Source organism: Anguilla rostrata, chromosome 4 (genome assembly GCF_018555375.3).
Source record: "Anguilla rostrata isolate EN2019 chromosome 4, ASM1855537v3, whole genome shotgun sequence".
In the NCBI taxonomy this organism is placed as follows: domain Eukaryota; kingdom Metazoa; phylum Chordata; class Actinopteri; order Anguilliformes; family Anguillidae; genus Anguilla; species Anguilla rostrata.
In genome coordinates, this window is record NC_057936.1 from 19,379,553 (window position 1) to 19,397,310 (window position 17,758).

At 40.4% G+C, this 17,758-nt stretch overlaps 1 protein-coding gene across 7 annotated transcripts in view; it reads right to left on the minus strand.

Annotated features, from left to right (window-relative positions):
• Nucleotides 1-17,758, minus strand: part of LOC135252733 (piezo-type mechanosensitive ion channel component 2-like) — a 128,066-nt gene that overhangs the window by 49,035 nt on the left and 61,273 nt on the right. For all 7 annotated transcript variants that reach the window (XM_064331177.1, XM_064331176.1, XM_064331175.1 and 4 more), the window contains exon 5: nucleotides 7,015-7,177. In XM_064331177.1, coding sequence (XP_064187247.1) covers nucleotides 7,015-7,177 — 163 coding nt within the window. The remainder of the gene's footprint in view (nucleotides 1-7,014; nucleotides 7,178-17,758) is intronic.

Genomic DNA, 17,758 nt, shown 5'->3' on the forward strand with positions numbered 1-17,758 from the left:
TCCTTTGTTCAGTTGGAAGGGGCTAGTTCTGTGTGTGTGTGTGTGTATGTGTGTGTATGTGCATGTGTGTATGCATGTGCGTGTGTGTGTGCAGAGTTCATTTCCACTTCTGTTGGAATATCTCCATACAAGATATTTGGCAAATGAAGAATAGGCAGTTTGACAATACTGGGTCCATGTGGGGAAAAAAACCATTTACACTCTTCACTGTGGTTTAGGTAATATGTCACTGTTTAACTTAAAACCCACTTTTCAGAGCTACTTTTCTTGTATAACTTGTTTGAGTTTTGGAACATACACCAGCTTATACTAGGAATCCTAGAAATCCTATTCATGAGTCAGCTTTCTCGTGCCCTAATTTCTGAGAAAGCTTGACCGAATAACTTAGTAGAAAACTATGAAGCATTGAAGACCAAATGTTTTTCTACTTTTGTGACCAAAACAGCATGCATAAGTCAAACCATATTTAAATCCAAATAAAAGAAAATGATTCATTCACATCTCGTAATTACAAAAAACTCAAAAAACTATGGCAACAGCCACCTGTGGCACCATAAGTAAAAATACTTAGTGTAAAGCACAAAGTTGTAATATTATAATAGCAATAGCAGATGTGAGGTCACTCAATGTCAAACCAAAAGTGTAACCAAATCGACCAAGGAGCAGAAAATTGGCTGACATCAGAGTGTAACTGTCCTTCCAATTTGTGTAATGAAAGAAAAATGTATTCCAGAACTGTGAAAATGATCAACGTCCAATGATAATTATTAGCAGAGACAATACCATAAGCTGGGTAACACTTTTTCCTTCCAAGCTATTCAAGCAATGTTTTGTGCACATAACTATAATAACTTTTCTTGCAAACAGCTCCAGAAGCCACGAAGCATTTAGAGCATGTTAAAACGTTAAAAATAGACCCAACTTCAAGGAGATGAAATTATTTGTGAGTGTATGAGTATTAGTACATCATGAGCCATGAGTATATCAGAAAAAACTATTAAGACACTTCAGAAGTAAGGGGCAAATTAATATTAAATAAATGAAGAAAAATATTAGGTCTCTATCTTTTTTCAAACAGAAGGGACATCAATAAATAAACAATAAAAATACCCCTCTAAATTAAATCTTTAAACAAAAGGTTTGGCTGGAGCTTAAAAGCAACTCAGCAAAACTGAAAGGAAAAGCTGATTTGATAAGAAATGTAGTCACATCCAATTAAGAAACATGACAGCAATTGCAAAGGTGTATAATCCTGATAGGTAGCTACTGTTATTCTATCAATCTATATGCTTTATTTGTAATGGCAACAACAATTCAAAAATACATTAAAAGCTCCACTGAGGATGAAATTCTAAATATTCATAAAATTGGTATCGATACAATTAAAACCATCCACTGTGAGAAAATCACTCTGCTGGTCCTCCTTCTGAAACATGTCTAAAAGAGAACAAAATCCCCCCCATCTCAGTTTCAACTTCAACTAGTATGCTCCAGGCAACTTTATATGGGACATCAATGACAAAACTAGAATAATAAGAACAATCAGCTGTTTATTTGTAGGGACCTAAACATTCAAAAACAATAACGCTGCTTTGTAGACCTACGCTATGTTTTGCATACCACCACAACGAATAGGAGCTCTGTGCAACAGCTTCCCAGCTTATCTTTAAATGCTTGGTTATAAAAAATGAACCACAGAGATGAAAAATATAGTCCCGTAATCTGTTTAATATCAGTTACCGTGAATCTTAATTGATCAAACGCGATTTGGTTGGCGAGGCAGAGTTTATTTAAACTTTGGCAACTGCTTCCAGTAACACAGCTGGGTTAAGATTCTGCAAAATAAACACGAGGGCTTTTGGCTCACATTAGGATCAGGTTCCACCTTGTCTCTTGCCTTCACAAACAAGTCCCTTCATGGGGGGGGAGAGAGGAGGGGGGCGCTGAACGATGGATACAAGTTTCATGCCGTTTGACAAGCTAAAATAAAACCAAAACTTTTCAAGGGAGTAGCATTCATGGGCATGAATAAACATGAGGAACAGGCTGTCAAATTAATATGCATGACATATTTGCTTGGGTTAGCAGCTGAACATTCAGCAAATTGTGTTTTATGTCCACATGCAAATGACAACACCGAGTTACTGGGTTCAATATATGTATTGAAAAATAGCATAACATGACAAAAAAATCAGTCCTCGTTATTCTAGAATTGACGTCCTTAACTGTGACTCAGGCATAGCCACTGTTTTCATAGTTGTTCACCCATGCACACTTGTTGAGAACAATTAGGCAATAGTTTCTAAGGGCTTTTTATACAGCTTATTACAACAATAGAGTACCCATGGAGAGCTGATGCATTAAGATATCAAATCAGAGTAGGCATCCATTTTCTCATAATTTCTTTTTATACATTGTTATGTAACAAGGCTGTTATGAAATTCATTCAACCTGCCTTTCATTATTTGAACGAAACAAATGTGTGCTTCATGAAAAGGCATACTGTAGGACAAGCTCTACAAAAAGCTTTCTTTGGGTTTTTAGACAATTAGCAGTTAATTTACTGCATCCTTCTCCATTCTTCATTTGCTTGTATATGATGTCACGGACCCCGTGCAATTAATCATAATGTTTAGCACTCACCGAATACATAAATAAATATGGAAAAAAATAATATTATATCAAGCTTTCAGTCGAGATTTGAAACATCTTTCTGTTATCCTGAAAGCAAAGTTCTTAAATGACCCACAAGAGGATTTGGTACAGTATTTGTCATTTTTATTGTTTGCCTTGCTATGAATTAGAAAAAAAAAAAAAAAAACATGGATAAATCAAGGTGTTCGAGAAACTACTGTTCTAGTAAAATTAACAGCTTGATTAAGTAGTCCTTTATTCTTTGGCTGAAACTATTTTTTCCAGTTCTCAATCACATCTGACTAATGTATGATTCAGTGTTAGGAGCACTATGATCAAACTAAATGTACTTACTATAAATACACACACTAAAACTGCATGTAATACCTAAGTCAGCAAGAGCTATTCTTTAACCCAGAAAGTTACACAGTAATTATATTTTACAAAAACCAGTATCAACTTCATGTACTTGTCTTTTGGCATGGCATAAATATAAATATGGTTAGGTTTCATGTTTGGTTGATGATTGAGCTGTCCGAGGTGCTGAAAGCCAATCTTTTGAGACTGACGATGACGACTTTTAATTGGAATGGAACGTTAAACGCGTTCAGTCGCTATGTCTGAATTTCCGCCATGAGGAGCAAAGCATGCATTCTGTTCAAACGATGAGTGGTGCTGGTGTAAACAAGCGTGTTTTGTGAGATATTGTGGGCACGGTACCTGCTATGGAAAGTTCCCTTTCAGACACACAAAGCCACTGTCATCTCTTTAGACAGGAATGCTCTTCACTGTATTTTTAGGTACAGTATAGCTCCTCCCAGACTTGTATAACTGAGCAGCGCAGGTATCTTTTTTTTTTAGGTAAATATGAATGTGTCATGTACATCATCTAATGGAATGAATAAGCCATTATTTATTCTTAAAATAAAATAAAATGAAATAACCAAAATGTCCCCATTTAATCTGTAACAAGTTCCCATGTATATAATCTCTGAGCATACTTTGCTTGTATGTCATCTGTAGATTTCATGCTAAGCTTCAACAAAGTCCTATTCTCCCTTTAAACAAAGATTTTCATTAACTGCCAGTGCAGGGATTATCTGTACAGCAGCACTGAAGATCTGCCAATGAGCCCAACAGTATAAATGCACAGAAAGCACTCTGACAAACAAAAGCATCCTCTGACTCAAAGGTTGCATTTCCTCACTGATACACTGGAGGAATATGTCAGCATCGGAGGAATTTCATCCACTGCAAATCCCGGATATTTGCTGTTATTCAAGAGGAGCACATTATGGCAAGGCACCAATCTCTCTAATTGATACAGTACGCTGGGCATTGATACGGTACGTCTGATGTGGTCACTCAAATTCTTGGCTTGGAGGCACCGGCGGGGGAGTGTGTTTCTAATCAGTGCTGAGTCATGAAGCGACAGAGGACTGCTAGAGACGGGGGCCACATTCCAACTCATTACCACTCCTAAATGGCCTGCACATTTGGAGGGAACATGTCCCCAGTCCATTTTTATTGAGAGAGAGAGAGAAACCAAGATAGACTTGAGAGAGACCGAGATAAACTTAGAAAAGCAGAGACAAAGAAAGAGCGAGTGAGAGTGAGAGAGAGAGAGAGAGAGAGAGAGAGAATGAAAAAAAGAGAGAAGAGAGAGAGAGAGCGAGAGAGAGTGAGAGAGAGAGAGAGAGAGAGAGAGAGAGAGAGCGATAGAGCAGGCGGACATGGCACCGTGCCCACGGCTGGGCTGCGACGTGAGCGGCTAAGCGAAGCGGAGAGGTAGGAGCGGAGCTCCGGAACCTTCGGCGCAGCCGGCACCTAAAACACAACAAGCCTAACGCGAGACAGATGTGCGGTCGGCAGCGCTGGAACACGGACGCAGTTCTAATCCCAGCGTAACCGCAGAGGAAGCGCTGGCGCATCGCAGAGCAGCGCAAACAACGGATGAAGACCGATGTTGCAGAGACGGACGGAACTCTCTCAGGTCTATGTGGGACTCCGCTCAACTTAATTGCTGCACATGAAGCACAACTGAAATTGCTTTGTGTTGCTTTTCTGTGGCTTCCTGGAGAACAACGTTCAAGAACAGCTGCTAAAAGAACAGGAGGAGTGATTATAATTTTTTAAAAACTGTTAACAATTTATTTTCTGAAAAGAACATCAATATGAAAGCTAATTCAGCCAAGGACACAGATTTAACAGCAAAACAACATATTATTACTTCATTAATAATAGTAATTGGAGCATTTCAAAGGGTGATTGAAACCACTGAGTTTCTTCACACCCCATAAATGTGGTGCCCTTTTCACGGTGCCTTCTGGCACATCAAAATCGAGTCACTCAACTGGCACCACCGCAACCTGGCAGACATAATGTAATCACGGTGTGATTTTACGCATAAACATCCCAGTAACTGAAAAACTAACTCATCGAAAGAAAGCACAACATATGGCCAGAGGGGGTGGGGGGGAGAGGCAGCGTACGCTGCCAGGTCAAATACCAATTGTGAAAGTCAGCAGAAAAATAAAAACAGAAAAGAAAGGCTTCATCATGGCCACTGAAACTCACAGAGCATGCCTCGTCCGTACATAAATGCTACTGACCCACAGCGGAGCGGGTCCTGTATATAATTCGCTGGGCTGTACCGAACTGGGCGAGGGAGGGGAACCGTGAAATGAGCAGGTCGGGGAGGAATAAGAACCAGATCAATCACAGTCTTGTTGGAAAAGGGCCAATGGCTGGATTGGGTAGGACTGAGCTGAGTTATGGTGTGGGGTCTTGGTTGTTTTGGTGAAGGGGTTGTAGTGGTTCTTACCGGCGGTTCTGGCAATTATGTTAGAAAGGCTGCAAAATGGGCAATGGTGCCACCGGGGCCTCCAGCCAAGATCAGAGCAAAGTGACTATCAAAATTTATCCCTTTCTGCAAGCAAGCTGAGAAGAACAGAACATTCTTATTCTGAGGGGGAACACCGCACACCTTTTAACATTTATTTTCAGTGGAAATGCACTTTTTTCTTTCATTTTGTCCAATAAAGCTTTATAACACGGTTTCCTCAGCAATTCCATATTATATTACAGCTCTCCACAGTAATTCTTTATAATGATATCATAAATAATGTGCGATGCGATTACAAATAAGGGCCAAATAAGGATGTACTCATTTCAACAGGGATTACATGGTTTAATGGCATAAAGTAATCACACGTAAACTTTTGTTGTTAACTGATCTCTGACCTCTATACATTTGAACTGGAGGCATTATTAAAACATTCTTGGTATTATTCCACCTATTGAACACACAATGAATTTTGAGATTCACTGCACAACAACTCAATCAATTTAATGGAGAATGAAACGGTGTAGAATACATTCCAAGCTCTCAGAAGAGGCCAGTGACAGCCAAATAGGCCTGAGATAACCTTTCAATTGCATGAAACCCATCCAAGGGTTAATCAGTGCACACCAGTGAAGAGGTGAACCTTCAAGACTTCCATCTGCTAAAAATCCATTGCGATTCACATTCAGGTGGAACCTACATGCCTGCTTGGCCATTCCAAGAAAACTCTGCCTGGAACAAAGCTGTGCACGTTCAGCAGCACCAAGCAAAGACAACATAGTACAGTTTTCTGTGGGCTGGTTGTGCTTATCCGCACATCCACTGAATCATAGTCCATCATATTCTCAGCTCTCTGCTCTCAGCCCAACTTTTCCAGCACTAAAAAACCACCCCTGAGATGCAAAAGCCAGGTTTTACAACGATACCAACCCGGATGCATTGTTTACAAAATCTTCCAAGCAGCTACGAATAAAACGTAAATTCCCTCGCGAGGAAGGAGGTGGGCACACCATTGGTCCCAGAGCAGGGGACCCTACTGAGCATGGGAGGCTTCCAGGTTACAGTACACACAACTTTGACATTGGGAAAGCAACAGTGAATTGTGATCTTAGATTATTGCACATACAAATGCCTGCTCGCTGGTATTCATCCAGACAGTAATGTGTTCCACTTATTTCACTCCCTGGAGCTACGGAGCGCAATTTATCATCAAAAGGACGACACCTGGGAAAGAACAGTCCCTTTTCCAGAAAAGGGGAAGGCAAAACACTTAGGTCTTGTCATAAAACCCACTGGGGACCGAGCATACCAGGAAGAATGTGAAATCACATTTCCTGCAGGAATACAGAGCAAAGGATATGAAGGTGTGATTCCCACTGAGCTGCAAACACTGCCCAAAAACACGGAAGATGCTGATGTCATGCAGTACCCGAGCCAATGGCAATCAAGGCTGGGTTCATTTTTATATCAGGGGCAGCTGGGCAGTGTAGTTGTACCTGGGGACGGGGTGCAGGGGAAGGGGGCGCACGGCTCACCTGGTCGCCGGTTTCAAAGTCGCAGTTGAACTGTGCAGTCTCCTCAGTGAGCGGCTTCTCCGCCGGGCTGCGACACAGAAGCCATGTGACCAGCCCGGCCACAAACATGCCGATGTCTGGAATGAACACCCTGATGCCGTTGCCCGGGTCCGCTCCTATCACGCTGGAGAAAGAGTGACATGCACGGTCAGACACACAGACATGTCAAAAAAAACATTTCATGATTTTTTTCTATTTTTCTCTGACCTGCAGAGGAGGCAGAGAACTTTATAGTTCAGGGTCCAAAAGGTTTGAAAAATACGGTCTCACAAACGGTCTTAGCCATTTATAATTGTTTGTCATTCGTTTACATGGTGCATTTTTGTGTATTAAAGTTCGACAAACAATGCTTCACTTTATTGGCTTCTGAACCTCATATAAACATAGAGAAAGGACATTCCATAAAAAACATTCATTGATGTATCTAAATTTACTCAAAATGAGTTAACAAAAATGTTTCTACATAAAAACTATGAACAATAAGATGAAATAATATGAGCAGTATGGTTTTCTAAACTTTTGTAAATGATTTTAAAAACATTATCATGCAACCATGTCAAGCATGTGCAATATATAGGAGTAAAGGTGTAGATGACAATGATTGTTTATGTACTAGCCTATACTGTTTAAAATATATCATATATCCTTTTTTAAGTGTTTCCATGCAGTCTAATGAAGTTGGCCACTGAAACTAATGAGTGAATATTCTCATTTCAAATAAACCCACTGAAATTTGAGAACAAAAATGATAAGGTAGAATGTTTACAAGTTCTTTTAATAGTGTGGTGAACTGTGGACCCAAGAGACAGAAACACTCAAAAATATTTCTGTTCCGCAATAGAGACAAAGACAGGAGAATGCCGATGTCCTCTGCACCGCTCCTGGTCCGTCTGGTTTTCATTTCCTTGCTTTGTGAGGCACAGGCTTTTGAAACCTACCCAACCTCAGTCCCCCACTTTACAAATGGTTTCAGTGGAAATTAAAACAATCAATTCCCAGAATATCCTTTAAAGTCTTAAAAATAAAATCTGATGAGGCTCTGAGAAGCTTGTTTCTCCCAAGAGATGTGAAGAAATGTACTTGGCACAATTCAAAATTCACAACAAGTACAAAATAAAATGAATATGAATTTGATGATCACAATTTACCTGGGACAGCAAAACATCATGGTCAACCTCACCATAAACTACCGTAATTTCAGGACAGAACTGTTTTTTTTGTCAGGGTGCAGGCAGAGAAAGATGTGTTAAAGTAGATTATTTTAGGTTGCTCTATGAGGGAAGAGACAAAATATCCACGATTATCAAGCTTGGCAAGGTAAAGCAGTAGTTGCAGTTTCTTTTTTATTATCGAAGTAAGCGGGCCCATATTGTGACTGTTTACAAATCACAAAGGTTGTGAAACATTGGTTGCATCAGATTTGAATTACTGTTTGGATATACAAGTTAATTCCAACCGGATACCTCGATTCAACACAGAAAAACAACAACAGGAGACTCAAATATCTTTGCTTTGAAGCAAGCGATATTTGCATCATAAAATGTTACGAGCAGTAGACTTTGCTAGTTAACCTGCTAGAAAGACACAAGCAAGCATGCTGATTGGCCTACATCACAGCAGCCCTTTGTAATGAGGACTCTCTGTATCTTCATGGTTTACACTATTGGTTAAAAGACCCTTTTATCTCAGAAACCCCATAAATACTAAAACTATGAGCTGGCACGAAACAACCATCCAGATGGCATTAACATGCACAGAAGAAGCTAATCCTAGGGGATAAGCAACCCTCTTTCTCTGAACACTGAACAATGAATTAGGAGGGGGTTACAATTCATGATGAAAATGAAGCTGTTTAATACTTCAGATTTATTAAACAGACCAATAAGGCTATTCTAAATCAGCCTTGGGTTGGAACAAATGATAAGTGCGCATTTTCTTACTTCGCTTTTTTAACTCGGTACCTTATACAAAAACCAAAAATAATACGCTTTTTTAATTGTTACATAATAAGTAGAACCTTTCTGTTGAATTTAGGTTCACTGTAAAGCAAACAAATGCTGGCGATATAGATTTAGAAATTGGTACTATTTAGTAACCTGAATCACCCAAAAGGTGCACTGAATAGCAACATGCAGGCTGCCAGTGGACGCCAGCGTCCAGGAGTTACTGGAAGTCTCACAGAAAGCTGGAGAGCCTATCAATGGGGCCAAAGAGAAGGCTGCGGCTTCCCATCCCTCCAGGGCACACGGTGGGCCTCCAGCTCAAACACCAGAAAACTGCAGGGAGACAACGTCTTTGGTACAGCCAAGATGAACTCATTCAAACTGAAAAATTTAGAGAGAAAAAAAGAACCTTCCAAATAAGCCAAAGATACACGTTTCTGGCACATACACAATGGTCTGCCAGTGTGTGAAAACCAGATACATGCTAATTTTCCTCACTGAACGCAGCCGCACAGATGGAAGCGTTTGCTGATGCCAGTGGGCGATTTTATCTGCGTGATTAATTTCATCAGTTTGACTTAAGTGGATCAGTTATTGTAGCCAGTTACTGATTATGCAACATGTGGTTTCAAACACTGTTATCTTCAATATTGGGGATGTGTCTGCTGCTACTGCTGTAAAGCAACACCCGCCAACGCAAGAAATAAAAAAATGAAGTCCTCTTATTATCACATTATCAATGTGACAATTTTTCAAAAATACACAAAATAAAATCATGGCTACAATGTGAAGCATAAACCTGTGCTACTCTTTGATGTATTAAATGATTTCTGGATATAAACTGGTCGGTGGCATGTACAGCAATTGACTGAATCAAAATCCGTGTTTTCACCACCTAACTCAAGTCTTAAGCCGTGCTGAGGTAATTCAACAGATAACTCATTCCAGAATGCTTCTATGCCAAAGACACTGTTTATGTAATGCCCACACTGTGGTGACCTGTACACACATTGCAGGTCCGAAAATAAAGCAAGCTTGGAGTAGACAACTCTTGCGGCAAGAGTCGTCTACGGCTGGATGGAAAGGAGGAACAGCGGTATGGAACGAGCCTAGAAGAAGGAGGAAACAACCAGCATAAGAGAGTGTTGGGGAGGTGATGGGGAGGGGGAGGACTGGATTCAGGAGTACTGGGCCATGGGAGATAAAAACAAAATAAAATAATTCCTCTATTAGAAAAACATTCTTAAATCTTTCAACCTTCTTCAGCACATCTGACCCTACTTAAAGAGAAAATATCCTCATAAGTAGAACTAAGAACACTTAAGGACAGGTAAAGTTATGTGTGTGTGTGTGTGTGTGTATGGGTGCGTGTGCGTGGTTCACGTGTTTGTCTACTGAGCTGACATGTTTTACATTTGTGGAATTAAACATTCCACAAAGCCATGTCAACATAGAAGAAAAGACATGATTGATTCCTTTTAAAATCCACAACATACTATATCCCTCTCTAAATCTTAATTGAAGCCAGTTGGCGAATAAAAAAAAATAGATGCGAGGAGGAGCATGCGAATGGCATATCTTTATTTAGGGGAGCGCAGTGAAAAAAAAAGGTTGCATAAATATTTTTTCAACTCCTGTCAAAATGGATTTCTTAGAACTGCCTGAGCGTCTGGCTGCCAAGAAATGGCCTGAAATCTTTCAGCGAGGATGGTCTCTCCCCACTTGTGAACAAACACAGAGCACAGAAACCATCAAGGTTATAGCTGCAGTAAGATAATGAATACGCAAACATAAAATACAAAAGGGCTAATTACTGAGGAAAACGCACGCTGTGATCCGTCCGGCCGAAGACGTGAAACCCGCTGAGAGCGGCAGAATGTCTGCTGGCCCAAGTCTTAAAAGGCTTAAACGGGAGCGTTGGGTTTATGCTGCGTGAGCAGCAGGTGATCAGCAGCACGCTCAGTGGCGCTCCATGTGTTCAGCAGACTATGTGATGCTAATAAAATAACCATGAGCTGGTGTCTCTCAACAAATCTCTACCGGGGGGACCACACACATGCAAATATATTGTGGTTTATTCAGGGAATTCAAACACAACCAGATGAGAATTCAAGAAGATTTTTTTTTTTTTTTTTTTACATCATCTTGCCTTCATTTACAAATGCCAGAAGGCACAGCGCTTCGTTTAATTTTATTTTTGCATTAACATTCCAAAAAGTTCCCACCCGTGTTTTTTCCCACATCTAGTCACATGTAAATTACCCGTATACTCATTGGCTGGCCAGGATCTGAAGCTGTATCAGCTGCGTCTGATGTGGTAATGCGGAACTAATCTCGTGATATTTCCATCTTAGGACCAACAAGACAATCAATCAATGTCCTCATCCATTAATATCAATGTACAACTGAGTGGTGCAAGGGGTGGAGGCACCACTATAATGTGATGGAGAAACAAATTATTTCAAGAATCCTCAATTAGGAGAGTAAATTGTTAATGGTTTGGCTTCCGCCTCTCACATAAGCTAAGGAGTTTTTGAACAGTGGAAAAAGGATGTTCAATATGAAAGTTCCCCGACTCAGGAAACCGCAGCTAATATGATGATTTCAAAACTGCCAGATAAAGTACAGTGGTCAATGCAGCAACGGCAGGACTAAAAACAAGCCTGTCAACACAAAACAAGGTGATCATTTTTCAGAGTGACCGCAGAGTGAGAGTTACATGGCAACATCCTCAAGAAACCCGGTCAGGTGACTTGAAAAACGGTGCCGCACCCTCTGAAAAATGTTGAGAGCGATCGGTGCTCACGCACATCTGGAACGTGTATTCACAGCTGTAATCGGACGGGGTCGTTTCAGCGTAGCCTACTTTTCGCCCCGCGTTTCACAACACCGGATAACACCAGACTGTGAAGGCATGGGGGTGCGGTGGAGTACCAACACTGCTCCAAACTGCAGTGCACAACCCAAAAACCTTTCCCCAAGATTCAGGCATTAAAACTGATGCCAGATTCTGCTGTGTCACGGCTGTGACTAACGTTCTTGTTCTAGAATAAAATGCCTACAGAAAGAAGTTTTTCTAAGACCGTTTCAGATAGATGGGCCCACAACGCTCCAAACCCGTGAGACAAACAGAGTAATGCGACAAAGGGGACGAGAACACAGCAGGGGCCTGTGGAAATTAGAGCAGGGATCTGTTTATTGTAACTCCTTCCTGACACCGCGCAGGACATGGAGACTACTGGTTCATTTGCGTCTGGTGTTTGCTCTACCTCAGCAGGGGCAGGAAGAGAAAGCCGCACTACTGCACACCAGCCAGTCAACAGGTACCGCTTTATTTTTATTACTGTCTCTTTTGGGAAATCTCATTTCTTCACAAACAAATCTAAAAAAAATAAAATAAAAAGCACTCAAATAAATATTTAGAGTTCTTTCATTAATGTAGATAGAGAAAAAAGCCCCCCAAAATAATGAAACAAAATGAATGCCTCTTTTTTATCATTAAATACTAAAAAATAATTTGAAATAATCGTTTGGGTTAAAATAGATGACAGTTCCAGAGCACAATGTCCATCAGAAATGTAACAATCACATGTAAACTTTGGGTGCCAAAAGAAAGAAACATGAAGTGACCCACACATTTCCATTATGCTTCTATGACTTTAGCCTAAATCCTCCAAAAAGATGTACTGTTCAGGCATTTACACATGAACAAGTGCTCTCTGGGCCTCACCAACACCATTTACTCTCTAATCGCTTGTACAGCCATGGTAGGTTGGCATGATGCCCCCAGCCAGTACAGGGCACCCTCGCCAAGAGCAACACAAGACACAGTGCCACAATTCAGACCTGACATAGCTCTGCCCAAGAGCCACAGCACCTATCGTTTTCTCCCCCTGAGTTTTAATGACCTGGATTTAATCGCTGATTTGAGAAAAAGGTAACAGATATTAATTTTGTGTAACCCCAAGTTAAATAGAAAACACATGTGCAATTAGCATATTAAGTGGCGGTGGAGCTTTCAGAAGTTTGGAATCTTGCATTATGGGACTCGGGGTCACTGGACAGACCTAATTTTGACTGCACTGTGAACTATGAGGCAGCCAGCCATCTGAATTGGCTCATGTGTCGAATTAAAGGCAACTAACGTAAATCTTGTTTGTTTTGCTTAAATTCAGCCAAGTACAACTGGAAGAGAAGCCAGATTCTACATTCATGAAAAAATGCACATGCCGCACAAAGCCAAAAGAGGCAGATAATGACTGAAACAGTAGGTCAAAGCTTCAGGTTTATACAGTTGAGGTTTCAAAAGATATTGACAAAAAGGTCTGGATGTAAATTGTCTGATCTGGCATGCAAGTTCTTGGTATGTCATTCAAGTGGTGAAGGCATCTTCTCTACAGAGACGGGAAATTAATGTGTAAAAATGTACAACATAACCATCAGAATATTTCTGGAAATAATTTATTTCTGTTGGAAGCTGAGGTATTTTCATGACTTAATAGTTTTCATGAGCTCTGATTCAAGAGTGACTTTAAATCTATTCACTGAAAATGATTGCAAACATACAGTACAGGGTATATGAGTTTAAATTTTAACATTTTGGTCATAGTCCCAGACTTGTCAAAGTGAAGACAAAACAGCAGAAAAGAATTATTGTCAATAGTAAAGTAGTAAATATCGATTAAATAGGTGAATCTAAATGTTCAACACAGCAAAACAATAGACAATGAAAACAAAGTATAATAAAACTTTCCTTTCAATTCTAGAATAAAAGACGTGCGTTGACTATTTAAGTGGAGCGAAGCCCTCATTAAAAGGATTTTTTTCATTACATATTCCTTGACAACTCACAATGTCACGGTCCATCTTAATTCATATCACAACTGAGGCCAGTGAATCTCAACCGAACTGTGAGAAGACTTTCCACTACTCATAAAAGAGAACAACATAAGTGACATAAAAGACTACCTTCAGATGCAGACTACAGATGCCCGTTAAATTCCCGTAATAATTTAAATACCAAAACATAATTCTTCCTTAGAATCACTACATCCAAGACGCATATTTTCCAGAATGAATCATAAAAATGCCTGATGATTAAAATGGAAAAATATTCCCCTGAAACAAGTATTTGGTAAACAACAGAATATAATTCTTGTATTACAACTTCAACTTTTATTTTATTTTTTTAAGTTTTTAAAATGGGTAAACTGTACTTGGGATGTTCATCTTGAAAATGCATAAGTAGCCATCTATTTGCATTTGCGTTACTGTATGTGTATGATCAAACCAGTGGCAGACTCTTCATTTTTATGAATTCAACACCACCTTTAAAAAGAGGTGAAAGGGTCTTATTTCAGATACAGGAATTGGTAGTTTTAGACAATATGGCATAGTTGTTCAAAACAATAGAGGAAATGCTGATATGATAAGGAGGAAATAAGTCTGGCCCGCACAAAAGACTGGTTTAACGTGCAAACACAACCAGCAGATCCTGACAATGATCCCAAGTTTATCTTCATGAGAAAGGAAATGAAGGCAGCTATTGTTTCTTTTACACTTGCGACAGAGACCAAGGTCAAATTCTCCCAATTTAGAAAATAAATCATTACTTCTCCCCTTCTTACATCAATAGTAATTTTTTTTACCTATAGCTCCATCTTGTGATAATCTCCATTTCCAGACATCTATTCTGGGGACACAGTCATAGTTCTCAAGGGAACTGATGTAAAACATGATAAATTATCAGATGCCAAATACGCAGAATGACGAAAGGGAGTTACTAAGATTACTAAGCCCAGAAAAAAAGGAACAAATCAAACGTAGAATGGAAATTCAGCAATGAAGTATGATATATCAAATGCGTTCTTTGGTAAATATCAAAGAAGATGGAAATACAAACTACAGCATATTAAATAAACCTAAGTAACTTTGCCTTTGACTGCAATGAACCCATCTCACTGTTAAGTGACTCTAAATTGAATTAAGATACGTATATGTCAGGGGCAATTACAGAGATCCATCTCTGGATGTTTTGTTCATTTCTTGAATGGATGTAAGAATCCAGTAATAAATTATTAAATATACTGTATATGCATACATAGGTACATAGATAATTCATAATGAATACATAATTTAACAAAGACTTTTCAACTTATGTAAACAGTACACCAAGTTTAAATATGTATTTAAACTCAGTGTAATGAAAACAATTTTTCATTTTCAAAACAAATTTGGACAAAAATACGACAGTTTTTATGATCACATAATTCCTTGTTCAAACAAATCTATGGACCTTATTTCTATGAATACATGATACTGTATACGGGGGGCGACATAGCTCAGGAGGTAAGAGCGGTTGTCAGGCAGTCGGAAGGTTGCCGGTTTGATCCCCGCCCTGGGCATGTCGAAGTGTCCCTGAGCAAGACACCTAACCCCTAACTGCTCTGGTGAATGAGAGGCATCAATTGTAAAGCGCTTTGGATAAAAGCGCTATATAAATGCAGTCCATTTACTGTATATATATGTTGCTCTAAATGCCACTGAAATTTTAGAACTAACTTCAAAAATGTATAAATCCATTTTGCCTTGTGCTTTTCAATGGTGCTTTTGGGAAACCATGCTTGTACATTGCTCTGTGCTGACTGCTATGGGCCAGACGCCTGCATCTATATGAGTCAGGCTGTAGCTGCTGCAGAAAGAGCGTGACCCTGCAGAACCAGGTGAATTACAGACATCAGTCGGAGATGCCCTGAGGATCAAATCAGGCTGGAATGCGTCACCGACCTGCAGGTGTTGAAAATTACAGTTCAACAGATGGAGAGCTGGATGATACGCCCCTCCGGCGAGACTGACTCAATCACAGCCCGGGCTATCTAGGGTAAGCTCAAATTTCTGTGGTGAAGTTCTTCACACTGTGCATAAGCGCGACGAAACACTCACTGGACCTGCGTGAAGTGGATATTTATGTACCAGCTACACTGACTGTGAGATAAACTCACACGCGTGACAGAATCCAGATGTGACCAACAATCAAGCCATTGTTCGGCAGAATAGTATCTCGGAGGTGCCGACACGCTTTGGGGACTTTATTTTAACCCCTGGGGCGGTAGTATTTGCAACATACAGTTTGCTTTGACGTGCCTTTTGTCTGTCACAGTTCCCTCCTCCCTCAGACACTTATTTGGAGTCTGTTAGAATATGTCTGGTCCATTAATAGTGATGCCACACAGAACCTCTGTGGTAAGTAATACACATCACTCAGCAAGCCCCACAGAGCCTGCTGCCAGACAGGGATTCATCAGTGTCAGACCCCAGAGTTCCATGCAATGGATGGAAGTGAAGGGGCAAACGTCCTCTGGAGGAAGTTTGGCACTGAGATGGCATTCTGGGCAGAAATACCTTGCTCAAGCAATAATGTCACAATACAGACATCATGCAATACAAAGCCCATTAAACACAAAGTTCACAACAGCAAATTCTTGCATCAAACAAAATTTTCAAAAGTGAAAGGTGGTAAAAATGCTCTAATATGTGACAATATAATGAAATTTGAACAAGCATCATACAAAATATCAATGATTTCTGCTGTGAACTCGCTCACCCTAAACTGCTCTTGAATCCTATAGCATGCTTACTTTTCATACGACACACACTGTGAAAAGCCAAAGAATATCTCATGGATGGCCTTACTGAAATCGAACGACTTCCCTGCAATAGCAACAACAAGGCGCAAGCATTTCTCACTACTGCCTACAGCACTGCAGTAATGGAACTGTGGAGTGAAGAGCATTATGCTGACGCCCCAGTCTCTGGCTCCTGACCTGTGGCAAAGTGCGGTTGGTACCTGCACATGCTGGGCACAAGCTCAGACCTGAACAGCGAACAGAGCCACACCTGTAGGGAGGGCTCAGAAAGGAGACTGCGACTGTAATCCTCACCGAGAGCGAGAGAACGCTTCAATGTAAAAAATCTGTACAAGGCAGGCGAGGTACTGTAAGCTTCGCCAATATACAGTATGACAGGGTAATTATGCGGTGCTGACCACAAGCTGCACGCTCGTCACGCTAGTTTTTAGCAGTGTTTGGCCCTGGGAACGATTTCCTCATTCAATCCCTCCCGTAAGAGAAAACTCTGGTGTCGACGCTATACAGTAGCTGCTGTGGATTCCTCTCTCAGGAGACACAGGCTGACACAGTGTAGCAGTCCTGCCGTCTCTGAGGGTCATGTGAGTACAGCGTTCCTTGCCGAACGCTTGCTGGAAACGTTCCACTCCAGTGCCATTCAAGTTCTGCACGGCCTCAGGCAAGCTCAAAGCAAATGCCTGTCATCACTGAGGTATCCGCACATAAGTCTATCGGAAGCGTATACTGAATAGAATTTAAAAACATAATCAATGACACTGTTAATACCTAAAGTTTAAAAAATACAGTTAAATGCAAAGATGTTGGATGAGCGCATTGGATTTGAAATGAAACAAAGAATATGAGGTTAAAGTGCAGACAGTCAGGTTTAATTAGAGGGTGTTTACATACATATCGAGTGACCAGTGTAGGAATTACAGCCCTTTTACAATCCCCCATTTTAAGGGATAAAGAACATCTGAAATAAAGTCATATTTAGTACTTGGTCGTAAATCCTTTGCATTCGATGACTGCCTGAAGCCTGCAACCCATAGACTTCACCAATCCCTGGGTATCTTCCCTGGTGATGCACTGCCAGGCCTGTACAGCAGTCATCTATAGTTCTTGTTTGTTTTTGGG